This window comes from Acanthochromis polyacanthus, chromosome 19 (assembly GCF_021347895.1).
Source record: "Acanthochromis polyacanthus isolate Apoly-LR-REF ecotype Palm Island chromosome 19, KAUST_Apoly_ChrSc, whole genome shotgun sequence".
NCBI classification, from domain to species: Eukaryota; Metazoa; Chordata; class Actinopteri; family Pomacentridae; genus Acanthochromis; species Acanthochromis polyacanthus.
The window spans coordinates 11,485,180-11,503,045 of record NC_067131.1 but is presented as its reverse complement, the minus strand read 5'-3'; the positions used below and the strand labels follow the sequence as shown (position 1 = coordinate 11,503,045).

General features: G+C 41.6%; 1 protein-coding gene across 1 annotated transcript in view; it reads right to left on the bottom strand.

Annotated features, from left to right (window-relative positions):
• nrg3b (neuregulin 3b) overlaps positions 1-17,866 on the bottom strand; it is a 197,946-nt gene that overhangs the window by 6,962 nt on the left and 173,118 nt on the right. Inside the window, exons 4-7 of the mRNA XM_051939880.1 lie at positions 17,066-17,092; positions 13,235-13,337; positions 10,710-10,836; positions 4,936-5,045 (exon numbers count right to left, since the gene is read on the bottom strand). Coding sequence (XP_051795840.1) covers positions 4,936-5,045; positions 10,710-10,836; positions 13,235-13,337; positions 17,066-17,092 — 367 coding nt within the window. The remainder of the gene's footprint in view (positions 1-4,935; positions 5,046-10,709; positions 10,837-13,234; positions 13,338-17,065; positions 17,093-17,866) is intronic.

The following is a 17,866-nucleotide window of genomic DNA, read 5'->3' as shown; positions in this document are numbered from 1 at the left end:
CCTGTAGTGTGGCTAAATAGTCTTTACAGAACCTAATGCATTTAAAAGAACACATCAATATACTACTGCCAAAGTGCATCTGCCTGTGAACCTTGAAATGCATTTGCTCAGCTATATGCTGGAACATAAAAGGGAGCAGTATGACATCCTGCTGCTAATAATGATTGAAGCAGCTGTCTTTAGAAGCTCTACTTCCTGTGTCGGCACACTGTTCTCAGATTGTTCTGTGGGCAGTAGGTGGTCTACTTCAAAGCAGATCCCTGCATGTCCGCAGCAATAAAGTAATGACATCCAATGTGAATCAAAGTTATACTGCGCTATATTACAAGCTGATGGGTGGGTAGGCATACGGAAGAACAAAAGGCTCAAACCGCACATGTCGGACCATAAAATACAGACAGAAATCATGTACAGTTCATCCGAGTTGATTTCTTAGACTGAATCTTCTGTGATTGACGGAACTGGTACTGTTTTGTGTGTGTGTGATCAATAGGTGATGTGATTGTGCCAGCTAAACGGAATCACAAAAAGTACGGGAGACATGTTATTACTGTTGGGTGAATAACTTCTTGGCGCTGAACACAAATCAATGGCAAGCATCATGAAGTGCTGCCTCAATCAAGAGGTCCAAACTTTAAGATTGTCTGGCGTGCCCTCAGACTGAACCGGGCTCATTTTTAAAAATAGAAAAAAATAAAACTGTGCAGTAAACTAAATAGTCCATTAGATATCTGGTTATTTATCGACAGCTGGCGGGGACACTGAACAATAAAATGTTCAGCTATAATAATTTTCTGATGTCTGTGGCTGTGGAACAATAAGCATCGCTAATGTTGGCTCTAATCTTTGCTGGCATTAGCTGTTGCATCAACTGATGTTGTAAAAAGTTGATATGAATAAAGCTGAATTATGTCAGTTTTGCAGGCTATTAGCAAGCAGATTTTTAATTAGGATTAACTGAGAGCTGGGAGGAAAAAAAATAGATGCGTTTTTGTGGAAAAAAATTACCAGGCTGTTGTAATTATTGAACGTTAAATGTGTAAAATGGAAAGGCAGCTGCTTATCTCTACAATTCACCAAACCTACACAGTGCCCTGATGTTAAATGGGTAAAGCCTGGCTGGAAGGGTAATGCAGCACATACTTTAACCAGCTCCTCTCTCTGTTTATGCCTTCACTGGACGTATTAGAGAGGGACAGAAAAGAGCCTGAGGGGGATGGCATGTGACAAAGGACCTGAGCCGAGTTAAAAACAGTAAGTCACATGTTCAGAGCAAACACCGTGCTCCGCGGAACCAGAAGGATACACCCACACAGCTCACTCAGCTTCACTATGGATACTGACTCTGTTTCCTCCTCAGCAAGCTCACTGACTGAATATGAGGGTATCAGCCCATTTACTACAGTTACCTCATAATCCATGACACAGGTATACTGGTGACTGATTAAATTCCACGATAGCACTAATGAAAATGATGATTGACTTCTGTCAGAGCAATGATGTTATTTCATTCAGATTTTGCTGGCAAAGCAACTCAGAAATATGCCCTAGAAGAGGCAGAGCAGAATGAGCCGCGCTGGTTCGTTTATTCAGAATGTGTCAAATGGAAATGATTAGCTGAAAATGATTGATATCTTCATTTTCCTGTACTGGCGTGTACAACAACCACTGTGCACAAGCAAGACTACTTAGAATTAGAATGTAGATGCATGAACACAATGCTTTTCAGTCAGGCATAAATCTAGGGATGCTGGACTTTAGGTTAGTCCCCAACCTTTGGGCCAGACTGAATTATGTCTACTGGATGGACTGTCAGCTGAATCCCCTGTGGACGAATCCTAATGATGTGATCCTCTGACTTCTCCTCTATTGCCACAAGTAGAATGACATTTGTGGTTTTTAATGAACCGCCTGGACAACAGCAGCCTGGACAGACATTTGGTGCAAACATTCATGTCTACCTGAAGAACAACTGTAATAACATTTGTTGATTATCACCAACTTCCTGCAAGACTCCAAATCCCATGAGCCTTACATGTAGGGCTGCCACTGATAACTATTTTTCTATTGATTATTCTCTCGATTTCTTAAGATGACCATTTTCTTTATGTTAACTTTACACTGACAAGCTGTATATTATTGTAGAATGGAGCACAGTATGACATGTTGACAAAGGTTGACACATTAAAGAGTTAAAGTGGCAACTCTAAAAGAAATAATGACAAAAGATCTCTTATTATTAAAGTCAGTGGTACAACTACAAAATCAATCCAAGTTTCTCAAGTTTCTAATAAGCCCCTAAACAAAGTGAAAAAGCTTTGTGTGGTAATCAAACCCCATGTAACATGGACATGGAGGATATTTTACAACCGTGGAGCAGCTAATGCAATTCATTTTCTCCATTTTTTAATTTATGATTCTGTGACATTGGCAGTAGCTTCAAAATCTATGAAAATGCAGCCAAATTTACAACCCAGTCATTGTTTTAAACCCTATATAGTGAGTTTGCCAGACAATAAATAATAAAATCCGGCTTTTAGCAGAGTAGAGCAGCTGGTTGGACGTGACTCCTGGTTAACATTAATTCTTAATGGGCCACATATCAGTCACTATGTCACACATGTGGTTGTCTGACAACAGAAACAGACGGTTATATCAGTAAGAACAGCTTTATGGGGAAATCGGCTGTATTAAATAAAGTATATGTGAGCACAGAGAGCAGGAGAGAAGCAAACAGATGTGTGTTTTCTCTTTAGGTGTGCCTGCATTCCTTTAGTGTTGCTGATGGTCTGCTATCCAAAACAGCACACAAATTACACTGTATGCTTAGGAAGAACTTGAAGTAATCTACTTTTTTTTTTTTAAATCTTGGGTCTTTGGGAACTTTTACACTGAACCAAGTTGGGCTTTGTTGCAGCCATCACTGTGTGAAACTATATGACTAATTGCAGCTCAAACGACTGACAAAACAATTCTGCAGTGCTATTGAAATAAAAAGTTAGAAGAAATTGTGGTGGTTAATAAAATAAAAACAAAATGCTGATGCGTTTTCAGCATTAGCATCATAAATAAGTCGACGAGTCGCATCAGTTCTGCTTACTTCACATGCACATGATGTATGAGACTGTTGCAAATAAAATCTCTTGAGTGATAAATGTGGTAATGCTAATTAGTAAGCATGTTAACACTAACTAGTGAACACGGTAAACATAACTGCCAATCATTAATTTTAGCACCATCTCTGTTAGCAGCTTTGTAATGCCATTTGTTCAGCCTCACAAAGTGCTAATGTGGCTGTGGTCTGTTACTTCAGCTGGTAACAGAAAAAGGACACAAGTGTGGCTGTTTTACTATTATTGTCATTTATTTTTTTATAAAGATCTGTGTTAGCAAAATCCCAATTCAACAGATACAGTCTGTGCTCAAACAGGTGAATCAATCTGCACATGCTCCTGCCCAGAAATAAAGACGATGATACACCGGTAACCATTTGTAGCATTATTGATGGGCCACATTGACATGCTTTTATGGGGCGTTTCTCCTGAGAGCTCACAGTGTGGTCCAGTTTTCAGGTCAATAGCTGAAAGCATCTCTACATCATCCATCACAGTCTAGTTGTCCCCCGCCTCCTCCCACTCTGCGAACAAGCAGAACAGATGATTGACTGTCAGCTGCCCCTCACGAGACACCTGCATGACACGGCGGAGAGCAAAGAGCCTGGAGGAGTTGGCAAGCGTGCCTGCAGCCACATATGACAACCTTTAGGAAAAACGCTCCTCTGTGACGCAGCACTGGTCCATAAAGAGACAACTGCTGCCACAGCGGGATTTTCACTGTCACCACAGTCAATCAGACATCCAAAAACTCCTCCGTTTGTATACGCACAACCTTTGAATTCACTATTATCTCAACAAACATATAGCGCCATTCAATCCCAGCTAATGCACATAGCAATGTAATGAGGCTTTAAAGAAATGTGTTTTAATGTACAAGTCGTTCCCTATAGCTTGCTATTACACAGTACAGCTTATCCACAGTTGCTTCATCCATCAGATCAAGCAAAAGGTAGACATTTACAAGCAACCAAACATTTTTTAGTCATTTGTATTAGGTGCTGAGGGAAATAAACTTTTCTGAAAGGAGTTCCTGCATGCTGCGTGGCTGACTGTCATTGACTGTCAAAGTGTGCCTGCACCCATATCATTAAAGCAAAGAAGCTTTTCTGTAAACATCCCGGATAGGGCCCTAGTAGCACGCTCTATACCCACATCTCTGTGTTCTTCAGAGGATTTGAAATGGCAGCATTTGATGCTGACTGCTGTGATCACAAAGCACGGTCGCGTCTGAGATCCCTTGTAGCCAAATGTTGTTAATTTTGTTGAATCTTCTATCATTTGAAGGATGGCAAGGAAAGGAATGCGGTTGACTCAGTGTTTCACTGCGCACATTAAAATTCGCTTTTCCTCGGAGGGTGTCTCCTCATCCCTATGTTCCCTCCTATTTGTGTGCAGCTTTCAGAATCTGCCTGAGTGCACATTAAATCACTTTGCACTGTTTACTGGAATTCCGTGCAAATAAAGACAACTACATTCCCAATTATTTTGACAGCCTGTAATTTTGATTTCATCAAACTAGCTACACCAATAATTTGCCTATAAAGTGGCTGATTATAGCCTAGGATTGCACACTGACATGCGCCTTACGGTGTTGGCAATATATCCAAGAAATATATTAGTTACTCGCTTTTATAATCATCATAAATCTTCAAATATATATATTTTACAAATGATCTGTTTATTGTTTGAAGGCCTATATAGTACGCCATATTGCGGGATGATTAAATTTCTCACTTGGCTGCCTCTTATATCTTAATACAGGCTGTCTGAGTGAAAGATAAGAAACAGGGCTGGAAATAAGAGTATGTCACATTTTCACCTGAAGCGTTTCCCTTTCGACAGCGCCTTGCTGAGAATAGGTGGGGCTACTGCTGATGAGCCTGGTGCCACATTGCGGCCCTTAACAGATGATCCATGAGAAGTGCAACTCTGCAAAAAAAGAAAAAGAAAAAGAGAAGAAAAGTACAGTAAGTGACAAAGCATGGATAATGGCTTCACAGAGTATCTTTACTATTATCCTCACACTGCGCAAAGAGATTTAGCGAGTTGATTGGCTTGTTTAAATGACCAAAATCAAAAACAAGATGTTCACGTGTAAGCGGCTATGTAAGTAAACACAGGGAAAAAGCTCAGGGTATAATACATAATGCTGATAATTCTGTCTGTGGCTTAGCAGCGATCCCCAGTCAGGTTGAGGATGTTCTCCCGCTGATGTATCCTCCCTCAGTTGGGCAGAGTGTCTTTAATTACATTCTACATTTTAAAGTGTAGATTAGGAGGGGACACTTTGCGAATAAACTCCACACTGGCCCCTCACAGCACTCCTGCTTCACTCAAGAATTAATCCCACACAAGATTACACTAATGGTTTCCTAAAGAATATCTACCCCCTTCACTTCTTTCCCTTTATTCTTATCAAAATTAACAGCATTATCTTACAACGGGCTCCAGTCGCAGCTGCGGCACAGCGACCGCGAATGCCCCAAGAACACCCCTGTGAAACATTAGGTTGGGAGATAATTCTGTTATTCCAGCTGCAGTACTTTCTGCGCTGCCCTTTCTCTCTGTCTGATTGTACATCATTAAAGCAATTGCATGTGACTTAGAGCTGGTTCAGGGGTTCTATTGCCTGATAAGCCTCTTTTTCTCCCTTACACCCCTAAGTCCCAGAGGGAGCTGTTACTGCTGTTCACGACTCCTGCACGAAAACAGTATCATTTTGGCCACCCTCTTATATACCCTGCAGGTAGAGAACACCTCACTTTCGGAAACAATTGCCATTGCAAACTTTCCTGGAGGATGATATCTATGTCAGAGGATAGAATAAATAGCTTGTGGCTGACAATGGCAGGCCTGCTTGGCGTAACCCATTTTGTTCGTTCCCTCCTATCTCCCCTTTGCCTTGTTTTACGCCACTCATGAAAGCCTTGGATAAACACAGCGCAATGTGGATTTATTTCAAGGGGAGACAAAGGGAAAATACAGGGGAGTAGGTGAAAAAAAACACATCAGTATGTTGACTATCACCTACATAATAAAGAGTGAGGCAAACCTATGCATTCAGAGCAGCTATAATCCTCCTCGGATTACGATCAAATCACAGGTCCTGAACTGTGCATAATGGGATATTTGACCATTCTTCAACGAGGACACAGCAGCACAAACCGCCGCTACAGTAGACGTATTTTACTGCTGAAGTTGAACATGCGTCAACTCTGTGGGTCAAGATGTGACAACTAGCAAACACAATTTTGGCTCTACCTGGTATTAAAATGTTAATCAGTTCTTTTAGAATTATGCGCTGACATGCACACGAGCCCAGACTTTGCAACAGCCGAATACATTATTTAAAATCCGAGCTGCACGGGCTTGTCTTTTTAGCAACCGTGGAGAAACCTGCAGCAGCTGTCAGATCACCCCTTCAGCTGACCCCTTGTTAAAGATGAGACTAACATTCTTAATCCATTTCCTCTTCATACTGGCACCCTGGCTAACTCTAGTTACAAGTACTTTATACTTTCATGCACATGAACTTGTCATGACAAACTTTTTTTATTTGAAAAATCTCCAAAGAAGATCGATCAAGCAGCAATTCACCGACGACTTGCTTATTTTCACCTTTCATTGGGGAGGCAGAAAGGTAATCAATAAACATTACTGATCTACTGCTTATCCACAAAGCTCCTCTCCAGACATTGATTAAACCACCCAAAAATCTCAGCTCTGTATCGAAGTTACATATTTTGAAGAATCTCCCTGTGAAAATAATAGCTTAGATGTAACCCTACATTGTTGCTTCCTTTAGGAAATGTCTGGATCTGGGAAGTCCTTGATTCTCTCCACTATTCTACACAATGTCCGTATGAGCAGAGGGAATCAGCCACACATTTAAAACCCAAAATGGATTCTGAAGAAGAATCATGATACAGAACGCCACATTTCACAAGAAGCCTGTTTTTGAGATCAGGACTGTTTTTGAGTCATGGCTATGCTGCAGTTCCAAGGTAGTAAAGCCCAGCTGTGGTTCTGACTGCTTAGCTCATAATACATCCACATGTTAACAAGGTAAAAATCTAGATTTTAATCTGAGGGAGTCTTTTAAAATGACTCTGGCGATGTGGAGTCAGTGGTTCCTCGGAGAAACTCTTGCCTTCCAGCCAACAAACCACTCTTTCTTTCATAACACATGACAGTCAAGGAACACTTAAACTAACTCTGGTGTGAGTGAACTCAACTCAAAGTACACTAGAGCTTTCAGTTAAATATTCGGAAGTCACATTACTGAAAACTTTGATACACAAGGCTCTGTTCTGGGGCCATTCCCATTCTCCATCCCCATGAAGTATTCATACAGTACATTCATTCCTGGGGGTTACTCTGTCTCTTTTTTGAAAAAGGCTCGACTAGTTAGCACCACTTCAGCTTTGAATTGTTCCGGATGGGAATAGAGTTTTGTCCTGTCCTCCCAGTCTGTGTGGCCCTATTCCTTCACGTTGCTGCATGTCTGTTTCGGCGCAGCACATCTCAAGAGTGTATAGCCCATCTCTTTATATTGGAGACACAATTTTATTACGGCGGAGGTGTTGATTCAAATCTCAGAGGAGGTTGGAGGTGTTTAACTACGTAATTACATCTCCATTCCTCTTTCGAGTTCCTTTCCCTTAAATGCATTTTTTTCCCCGAAAGGAGTTCAATTCACCATCATCTCAAATTTATCTATGTTGAGCAAATTCCAAGCGCAAGCCACCTCAGTGCTTTTCACATCATAAAGTCAAGGCCTTACATACTGTCATTTACAATTCTCAACAGTGTACAACAGTATGTGCAATTCACATGTTGGTTCACAGTCAGAATTACAGATGGCTGGAACATATGCACAGGAATGATCCCAGATGTGCAAATATGTATAAGTATTTGACATCACAGATGGAACAGAAAGACAGAATAACGCTGCCTGTGCCAGGATAGGGGCATAGAGAAGTCATATATAATACTCTGGGGCTGATTTGTACATAAAGTACAAAGGAGGTGCACAACATCCAGAGTTTAGTAACCTGTTTACTTTTGCAGACCTTGAGCATTGCTGCAGACCTCACTGTGGTACAATCATGTCAGTATACAGTGTAGAAGTCTTTGGATTACTACTCAGCACACCTTGAGGGAAAATGTCTCAGTCTATAATGCTCGAGTTCAAGGAGTCAAGGAGCGGGCACGTTTTTGGGGCGCACTGCATCAGTTTATCATAAATTTGGTATGGAAGACAATGACCAAAATGGACTTCATCTTCATCCTCCCCTCTGAACCTGCCTTTCGAGCACCTGTCTTTTGTTTGTAGCTCACTGCACTCACCTCATCCTCCATCCTAGTGCCTCAAACGCATGCACACACACACACACAAAAAAACAAAACAACCCTGTGCTTTGATGCTCAGTTATGCAGCACACAGCAAATGTTTTGAGCCTCTTTAAGAACACTCTGCTCTGTTCTTCCTCGTGGAGTATTTTCATTTTTGTCGGCGTAACTTAAAAGAAAAAAATACAGATCTTGCAGGACTGCACCACCCACAGCACATGTCCTCTCCCTAGATGGATGCAAGCCGAGGGAGTGGGAGGAGAGAAGCGGTGGTCTGGGGTCGCTGTGTCAAATCTGTGGAAAAATAGGTTTCACTTGTTAATCTTCTCTCGGCCTGTTCAGCTCATGCCCTCTCCTGGGTGCTTATAGGCGGTGATCTTTCACATCCCACCTTAAGCTTCCCTCACACTGTTCTATTATAGCTTGTGTTTCTGTGCTGTTGTGTTATTACTGTCCTTTATTTCTGTCTTTGCCTTCCTCCCTGCTTTCCTCCCTGTGTCCGGCACTGAAAGCATTTTGTGGTCGGGCTTTACTGCACGCTGAGCCCTCATACATTCCTGTCACCACAATCTTACTGCTAATATAATAGCCTGCTATTATGATATGGGCCTGCATCAGACCGACATACATTTAAAATGGACTCCGAGACTGGCTTGGCGTCAGAGGAACTCCGACAACATGTTACAATGCTGTGTTCTGCCTGATTTAAACTTTTTTTTTTTTTTTAAATTCTACTTAAACACAGCTACTTAACAGCTTTCTCATTTACATCAAATGTTGTACCACTTTTTCTAGCTGTCAACCGCCCAGAGCCATAATTTCAAATGACAGCCTCAGAAAGCTTTCAGATTGTGCCAACTGCAGTTCCGTGGGTGGGGCTAGCTTCAGGGGTGTTTGTTTCAGTGGGTGACACTAGACGCTGCTGCATTATTAAAGAGCCTCAGTACAGGATAAACATGGGAATGACAGCACAAGGAATTTCAGACAACAACGAAAACAACCTCGGAGTGGCAAGAGCTTGTTGATTATCAATCATACATGATCGAAAGATGCCATCTTGTTGCCATCAGCAAAGTCCGCTCAGTACCTACCTTCAGACAAGCATATTTAAATAAGAGTCCTACAAATTCTAAAAGGTATGAAAGATTTAGGCAAGTTTCTGCGTTTTGTGTGTGAAAGGCTTGGATTATCCTGTCTATAATCCAGCAGTAGCCGCACTGTCGCAGAGATAAGTGATGGAAAAGTAGTGATCAGTAGAACTTTCTCACATAATAAAAGAAAACAAATAATAGCAGATTATTAAAGGAAATACATCCAGGAGGTAGTACTGAATGAACAAAATATGTTCCCATATTTCGAACGCCAAACAAAGAGGGTGCATTCAGGAAAGTGCTAATGCATTGTGACAAGCGATTGCACTCTTTTCATGAGACCTTTACAAGTGTGCATTAGAGTGCAATTACCTTCCTGTGCAGACATCAGCCTTATCAGTGCCATCTACAGCCTCCGCCTGCTTTGCTGTGCATGTCAGGCTTGGTTTTCTGTTCTGCGGTGTCGTCTCCTGCAAACTGTGGCTGCTTGCAATTCATTTTAAGTCCCCCCCCCCCCCCTTACACCCTGCCATTTGTTTTTACTTAACCAAGAGTTTGTGATTTTTATTATGAGAAATAGCTGCCTAAATTAGATTTCCCTCCTTTGACTCATGCAGCTTCTCTCCAAAATGTCGCGGTGCTGTGTTTCTTCATTAATCAATAAATGAATTGTGTAACCTAATTTTTCTCTGCCGCTGGTGTATCCTCCATATTTGCAAAGTGGAAACTTTTTGCAGCAGCAAGTGACTGCACCCACTTTTGGCACTCCTTAGTGTTTTCGCAGCATTGTTGCTGTGCTTGCATGGTGAATTCAGGGTCCTTGACACCACAGCAGATTATAAATTCCAATCTGCAGTTTGTCACAGCAATCTGTCATTGTGAACATGACAAGTAGATTTTTCCTGTATAACGCATGATGCATTTATTTTAAACCATAATTCCCCACTGCCTCTCAGTCCATGTCAGATATGAGTGTGAGGAAAAGGCTTCAGCCAGTAGAGAGATTATTAAGACATACATCATACATCATCCTGTCAAGCCCTCTAAACTCTGTGTCTATAAAGCACTCTATATATATATAAAGATAAAAAAGGCGATAATGATGATTCAGATATGACCCAAAATAAATCTATAATCGACAAAGACTCACCTTTTGGAGCTGAATGCTGTACTGGAGCCTGGGAGTGGATTTGGACATGAGGCCGGAGGCGTTGACACTGCAGTCTCTCAGGCTGCGGCTATCAGAGAAATGAGCCTGGAGTTTTTCCCTTTGTCTCCTGTGGAGGAGAGCATGGGCAGACAGTAAGGATCTTGCACTACTGCAACCTAAACAAATACATAATCCATGAAAATATAAGGTTTGTTGCAATACAGCCTGCAATTAACAAAATAAAAAGCATTTCTAGGCAGAAAAAGCCTCAAATGAGCAGCAAAAAAAAGGGGAAAAATGACCACGGTGGGTCACAGCATCATATTTATTGACCTGTTAGCCTTTTCTTCCAGACGTAGACAGTACATAAGCCTTGAGATAAGCCCTGCCAATAAACTGTCACAGTTGCCTATTCAGGGATGGATGTCACTGTACAACTATTCATTACTAGACATGGGAAATGTCTAGTAACAAATATACGTTTTTGCTACTCACTGACAAACTCTTCCTGACTTCTGAAAGGGTGAGATCTGACAATATTTATCAAAAGCTCTAAATGCACGGGCACATTGAAAGGTCAGAGTGACGATGTGAGCAGCAGTTAAAATACAATCACATGTAGACATTATTTATTTATTTTACCAGAGCTGTGACGAAAGGTTTTATGGTGGGGAAACACGTTTAAAAAAAAAAAAAAAAAAAAAAAAAAAAAAAATTCTTCAAAAATACCATTACGAGAGAAGATATCTAACACAAGTAAAAATTTAATCAAGGCTATGTACCGTGAAACATCCATTACATGCCTTTGTGATAATATTCCAGGAAAAAGTGAGAGAGGTTTTCCAGAATTAACACTGGGGAAAGCAGAGTGTGGATTCTTGCTGTGCAGAGGGAGACTAGGGAGAGAATCTCTCATTTTTTCCCATTCTAATGTATGATAATGTGAATGTACAATAATATATAAGTCGATGAAGTGAAATCTTTCTGGTAAGTGTGAATTTATTCATTTGCATCTGATGACATGAACAGACATTCCAGTTTTCTTTTGCTTCATTTTCAGCTTTCCTGTGAGATTTTTTTTTCATCTACCTATTGCTTCTGATCTTTTCCCTCAACTACAAAAAGCAAGCTCTTATGAACAAACAAAATGTGAGGGAAAAAAGTCAAATTCTGTGCTTTAGCTATGCTAAATAAAAAAAAAAAGATGATAGTGTCCTTTCATTTTGGATTAAACTTTGATTGGATTAAAAATTAATTGACGCTCAAGACTTGTGGATTAAATGTTAATTCACCATTAAATGTTCATTTTAAAATTCTAGGTTGCTAAACTGTCTCTGCAGCTGAGGCGTGTTAAATGTTTCCTGAGCAAAGGACAATGGCAAGAGGTAAAATTGTGTGAAGCAAACGGCAAACTAAACTGAAACTTGTCAGAACTAATACTACTGTCAAAAAAATCTATGAATCAAATTATATGTAGGAAGAGTATGAAAGAGTAAAAGCACTGAGATATGATTCAGATTCATTGTTTTATCTGCTGGGAACAGGCTTAACACATCATCATGTATAACATAATACAGCATTTACTACTTAAGTGCATTTCATAATTAAAGCCATAATAATCATGATACGTGATACGTAGTCCTACTACTGCATCCTCTCTAATTACTACATTTTAAAACCACACATAATTAACCAGGCTTTGATTTCTATTTCTTTGCATCTTTACAAATACAGAAGTAGCTCTTGTTTCTCCTACTCCTTTGTGGAGTCTTCAAACAATATCAAGAATGAAACTGCAGTAATGGCTGATCTTATCTGTGAAGTGCTGATCCTGAAGAACAGAATAAACTTAAGCATTAGGAAGAGGAGAAGCTATTTATCTGAGCCACACTGTCAAACAACATTTTGGGAGAAGAGATTCAATTTAACAAGATTTGTGGGTTCGGATAATTTCCGGTACATTAATTCCTACTGGTGAGCAGTCGGGCCTCTCCGGTCACGTTGACCGATGCACTACTTAGAGAGCTACAGTACTGAAAAATAAAACCCATTTTTGTTTATCAAGACCAATTCAGTCAACCCAACCTCCATTAACTTCCCCCTTTCACACTCTGCCATTACTTCTTTGTCTACATTCCTTTTCTTTCTGCCTCCCTTCAATGATTAATTGACTTTGCCGATGTGCTTTTGTGTTGCCTCTTATCCTGTCACACACGTGTGCACATACACACCGAGGGTCTAGTGTTTTCCTGAACTCGGCCCGGGTCTCGCCCTATCTGTGTATTTTGTTTTCTGTGAAGCATTTTGTGACACACCTGCTCGCGAAAACCACTTTACAAATAAATCTTACATGAGTATCTGTCCCAAATGCATCCTACACAATTTAGATTTGATGCCCTACTAAAACATCCTCTAGCTGACTCACACTTAGAATTTCATTGGGCTCCATGCCATGATAGTAAAGTGCTCTTTCTGCACAGCCAGGGGCATACTCTCCTAATGTGGTTCTGGCTGGCATCACTCACTTGTTGCGGCGGTAGAGAGCCATACATGCCACTCCAAGAAGACAGATCCCCGAGGCGATGCTGAAGATGGACAGCACCTGCCGCTGGTAGGTGTCACCACTCTCTGCAGGAGGAGAGAATACAGTTCAGGCCCCGTGGATTTCCACTGCGACACAGAGGATATGGGTTGCGGCTCCGATTGTATCAAAGAATTAACATACCAAACGCACATAAACGGCGGACTGACATACTCACACAGGCTCACACAAACATCCACCCACAATGTGCATTAGCATAAAGCGACCAATGCTGCTGTCAGTAAATGTCAGCGCTTGAGCATGGGATAGGGACATGGCAGTCCCAGGCAGGGCTCAGTGACATGTGCTAACTGAAGTGTGATAATCATTCCGTTCAGACAAACCCAGCAGGCAACACCGATGGACTGTCTGCACAGCAGGGGCCACAATGACTGTGTGTGCATGAGTGTGTGTGTGTGTGTGTCAGCATTAAGAGACTGATGGCGACAGGGAATTAGCAGCAAATGAATGCTCCCGGAGCTTCTTGTCAGTCCCCTGCACATCAGCAGCAGAAGCTTAAGGTCACAAGCAGCTGGGACAAGTAGCAGTTGATCCATGCAGATATCTGTCTGGCTGAGCAGCTGGATTGCGGCGCAGCGCGACTTACCGCGGAGCATGTTGCGGGGTTGGAGGCTGTGCACGCTTGTCAAAAACCCTGGTGAGAATCAAAATGAGCGCTGTCCACAACCCCGCAACTCGCTCTGCAACACAGTCCCCCGACCTTGCCCAGAGTTGCTCCGTCCCGCTGTCACTCCCGACCTTAAACACGACCTCCCATGGCATTACTCAATCACTCCAAACAATAAAATCCCCTCGCGTTGGATCTCACCGCCTTGACAACTGGAGGGAAGAGTGCAGAAAACATCACCGCAACCTGTTCGTGACCTTTGAGGGCTTGTCTGTGGCTTTTGATGCTGTCAACAGAGAACTGTCCTGGGAGGTCTTCTTCATCCGTGCTTGTCTGCCCAGGTTTATCAACTTCCTTCAGTTCTTGTTTTAGGGGCACAGACACAGGTGGAAAGCTTCCTGCGTTCAAAGCGGACACCGGAGTGCAACCAAGCATTCTGTTTTGCACCATTTTTTCCCCCCCCTATCCCCTCCACTTTCTTCTTCTGCATTACATCAGTGCTGCATCAACACATTTAAGGGAGTAGCATGGTGTAACTGAGTTCAAACTGAGAGGGAAACCTTTTAAATATCAGAATGCTTCTGGCAAAGGATAAAGATAACATCGGAACACTTCCTGGAGTGACAATATATGGATATATATATATATATATATATACACATATATATATACACATCAGAGGTCCAAACTGCCCACTCAGCTCCTGTGGATGGGAGGCAACATGGGTGTGATTTAAAATAGAGCCAATTCAAAGAAATGCTGCAGGAGTAGCCAGCAGTGACACACTATTGCTTTTTGAAGACTGGAAGAATGACAAATAGCTTGTGATCATATTTTGAGCTTAAAAATAGTCAGATACAAAATATAATAATGATCTGAAATGAGGAATTTCAGAATTTCCTTGCTTATTTTGCTGGCTTGTAAACAGCACTTTGTTGTGTGACTAACTGCTTTCAACCAGCACTATATTATAATATAATATACTGTATAATAATAATATTCTGCTTGGTACTAGATTTGTGTTTTGGACACCAAGATGGATATTTGAGAACTTTGAGAATAAAATCCAAATATAACTTCCTGTATTTGTATTGTCTTTGTGAAATGTTGACTTGCATACATTAGACTTGGCTAATAAAGAACAACAAACACTATAGCAGTGTTTCTTGTAATCAATCTGCCATATAACTATACTACATGATGAAGCGATGAACTATTATCAGGCCTGAGGTGTATTTATCTGGCTGCTTTGTGTATTGTAGAACCAATCACACAGTGCTGGAGCTGTCATCAAGTTCTCGACTTGCAGATTCTTGATCCATCCTGCAATTTTCCAGCAGCGCCACAGAAAATTTCTTCAAGCTGCACTTTAAAAATGAGCAACAAAAGCCACCTCTTTTCTCCGTTTATAAATGATGTGTCACTCGTACATGTGTGTCCCCATGAACCCTCCGGCCTTCGCCATCAGCGAAATGGCCTCTTGATGGTTGCATATTTGAAATATATAGGAAATATCGTTGCCGGCTGCTGCATCACCAGCGCTCATGTGGAGCACCACCTGAGACAAGCCTTGCCGTTTTTTGCTTTTTAAAAAAAAAAAAAAAAGACGAAATAAGCTTTTCCAAAATCTGAACACAAAAACAGCTGTCTACAAAGCTCTCCTGAATAGCTGCAAGGAAAAACCGACATGCAGTCTGTACATAAAGCCATTACAGGCCTTTCATGCCTGATGCCTACAAGGCATTCTTGAAATTAGATGCAAGAGCATGTTAAGAAACAGAACAAAATGAGCAGCCTTAGCTATACTGGATAAGCCATGTTATATTGACACAAGTACAAGACAATCCCTTATGGCCAGCTATGCCATTGCAACCACTCTAGACTTGACTAGAATAAAATGCCACAGCATAATGAAGACCATGGTAAAGTATCCATGACAAAATGGGGCATTCAGCCTAAAATACATCACAGTGAACTAGTGAGACACATGGGGCTTCGGCTGCTGGGCTAAAGAATGCAAGAAAATCAAAAGACAAGATCACATTGAGAGCACTCAATCCCACTTCAAACAGGGCTTTGCTGTATTGTGACTGACTGCCTCAGACTGTCACATATTGGGCTTATATAACAGCTATCAAAAGATTCATTGATGAAGCAGAATAGGAAGTCACAATGGAACACAGTAAATATATATCTCGAAAAAGGTTGCATGCTCATTGCTTACTTCGGAGCCAAAAAGAAAAAAACCCTCTGTCTGTCATCTGTCTAGCTATCAATCGATCAATCCTGTTCTCATTTTCTCTAATGCATCCGCCCACCTGCAGTAGCATTCTGAACTAATTTAGTCCCCAGATTAAAATCACTCAACTGAGGAATGTTGTGTGCGGGGCAGGCTTCTCTTCCTGAGCGTCTTCTCCCTCTTTCTATTTCCCGGAGCAACTGTGTGATGTGACAGCAGTGTATGAAGCCATGTTAATGGAAAACTTCATAGCATGCAATGTTGGTTTTTATGTATGCACAAAAGCCAGGCAGGGAGTGAGGAAAAGACGGCAGAAGAGGAAATAAAACACAGTGTGAGTGTGTGTGGGGGGTGAGATTGTATATTCCCTCTAGACAAAGAACAGTGCATCATTATCAAAGGAAGAGGGCCAGATAATTTGTCTTGTAAAGATTTTTTCAGCCACCTGGAAGGCGGAAAAGTCCCTTTAGGAATATCAATGGGAATCCAAAGAGTTTGAATTTGTAAATTCACCGTCTCTCATTTAACGGGTTGACTTTTTGTCTGTCTGTCCTTGCGTTAAACCTGATGTACCATACACACTGTACCATAAAAGACAGACAAAAATGGTGCATAATTTAAATTTAAAGAGCCGCTGCTCAAATGCAAATGACTACAGAGCATGGATTGCTGCCGTCTGTCTTTGCTCCGTCGTCATTACATCACGCGTCTCCCACAGTACTGTTCTTCATGCAGACAGAATACACCTAATTCACCACCACGGTGTTTCCATGGCGACTGGCCCACATTAATTTTCCAAGGTGATCGGCCTTGTTGTGCCGGATTGTGTGTTTTGTATGCGGTATTTCACAGATGTAAGGCACATGAAAAATTGAGCACTCCACACAGTCGGCGGAAAGTTGTCTTACCCATGAACTCAATCCCAAGTTCATCCGCTGTTGCGTCGAAGGGCGGGCAGCGTTGGAAAAAAAAGGGAAGGAAGGGGAGGCAGAGAGAGAAAGAAGGAGAGAGAGAGAGAGCGCAAGAAACAGTTACAACAAGATGCGACTCCATCTTACTCAGAATTCACCTTAGGGAGAGACACATGCTGCAAGTAGACCATGAAGTTGGTTTGACGGCTTCCTCAGACATGGCTTCCCCCCTGTGCAACCAGGTAATGAGCCAGCCAGCCCCAGACGCTTGGAATGCTTTTCCATGATACCCTGAATTCACACAGCCTGCAGTGGCTTCCAGTGAAGAAAGAAAAACAGCAAAGATATGGGGGCTGAGAGGATTACAGGAAGGATCGCGAAAATAAAAGTTGAAAATGACATATCATGTAGCTTTATGCCAGTGACGTTGCTTTGCTCGGGCCCTTTCTTATATTGATTCCAGCCTGAGGCATTGCAGTAATTGTTCTCCGCTGTCTCTGAGCATAGCTTTGAGATGCACCACACATGGGATCACATGCACGTTCACCCATACAGTATGGTATACTCTTGTCTGCGTTTCTTTGTCTCTCTCTCGCATGCACTCTCTTTTTAACTCGCACACAGTCTTTCTTCACGCAGTTAAGTCTTTTCCTTCAATCCCAGTGCTGGGGGAACAGATAAAACGGAGCACTCGTGTTCTTTCCATCCTGACAGTGCCCCCTTTTCATGTCACTGTAATGTAATCTTATTTAAATTAAAATGAAACCCTCACTGGTAATTGCTTTTCTGACAGAGGTG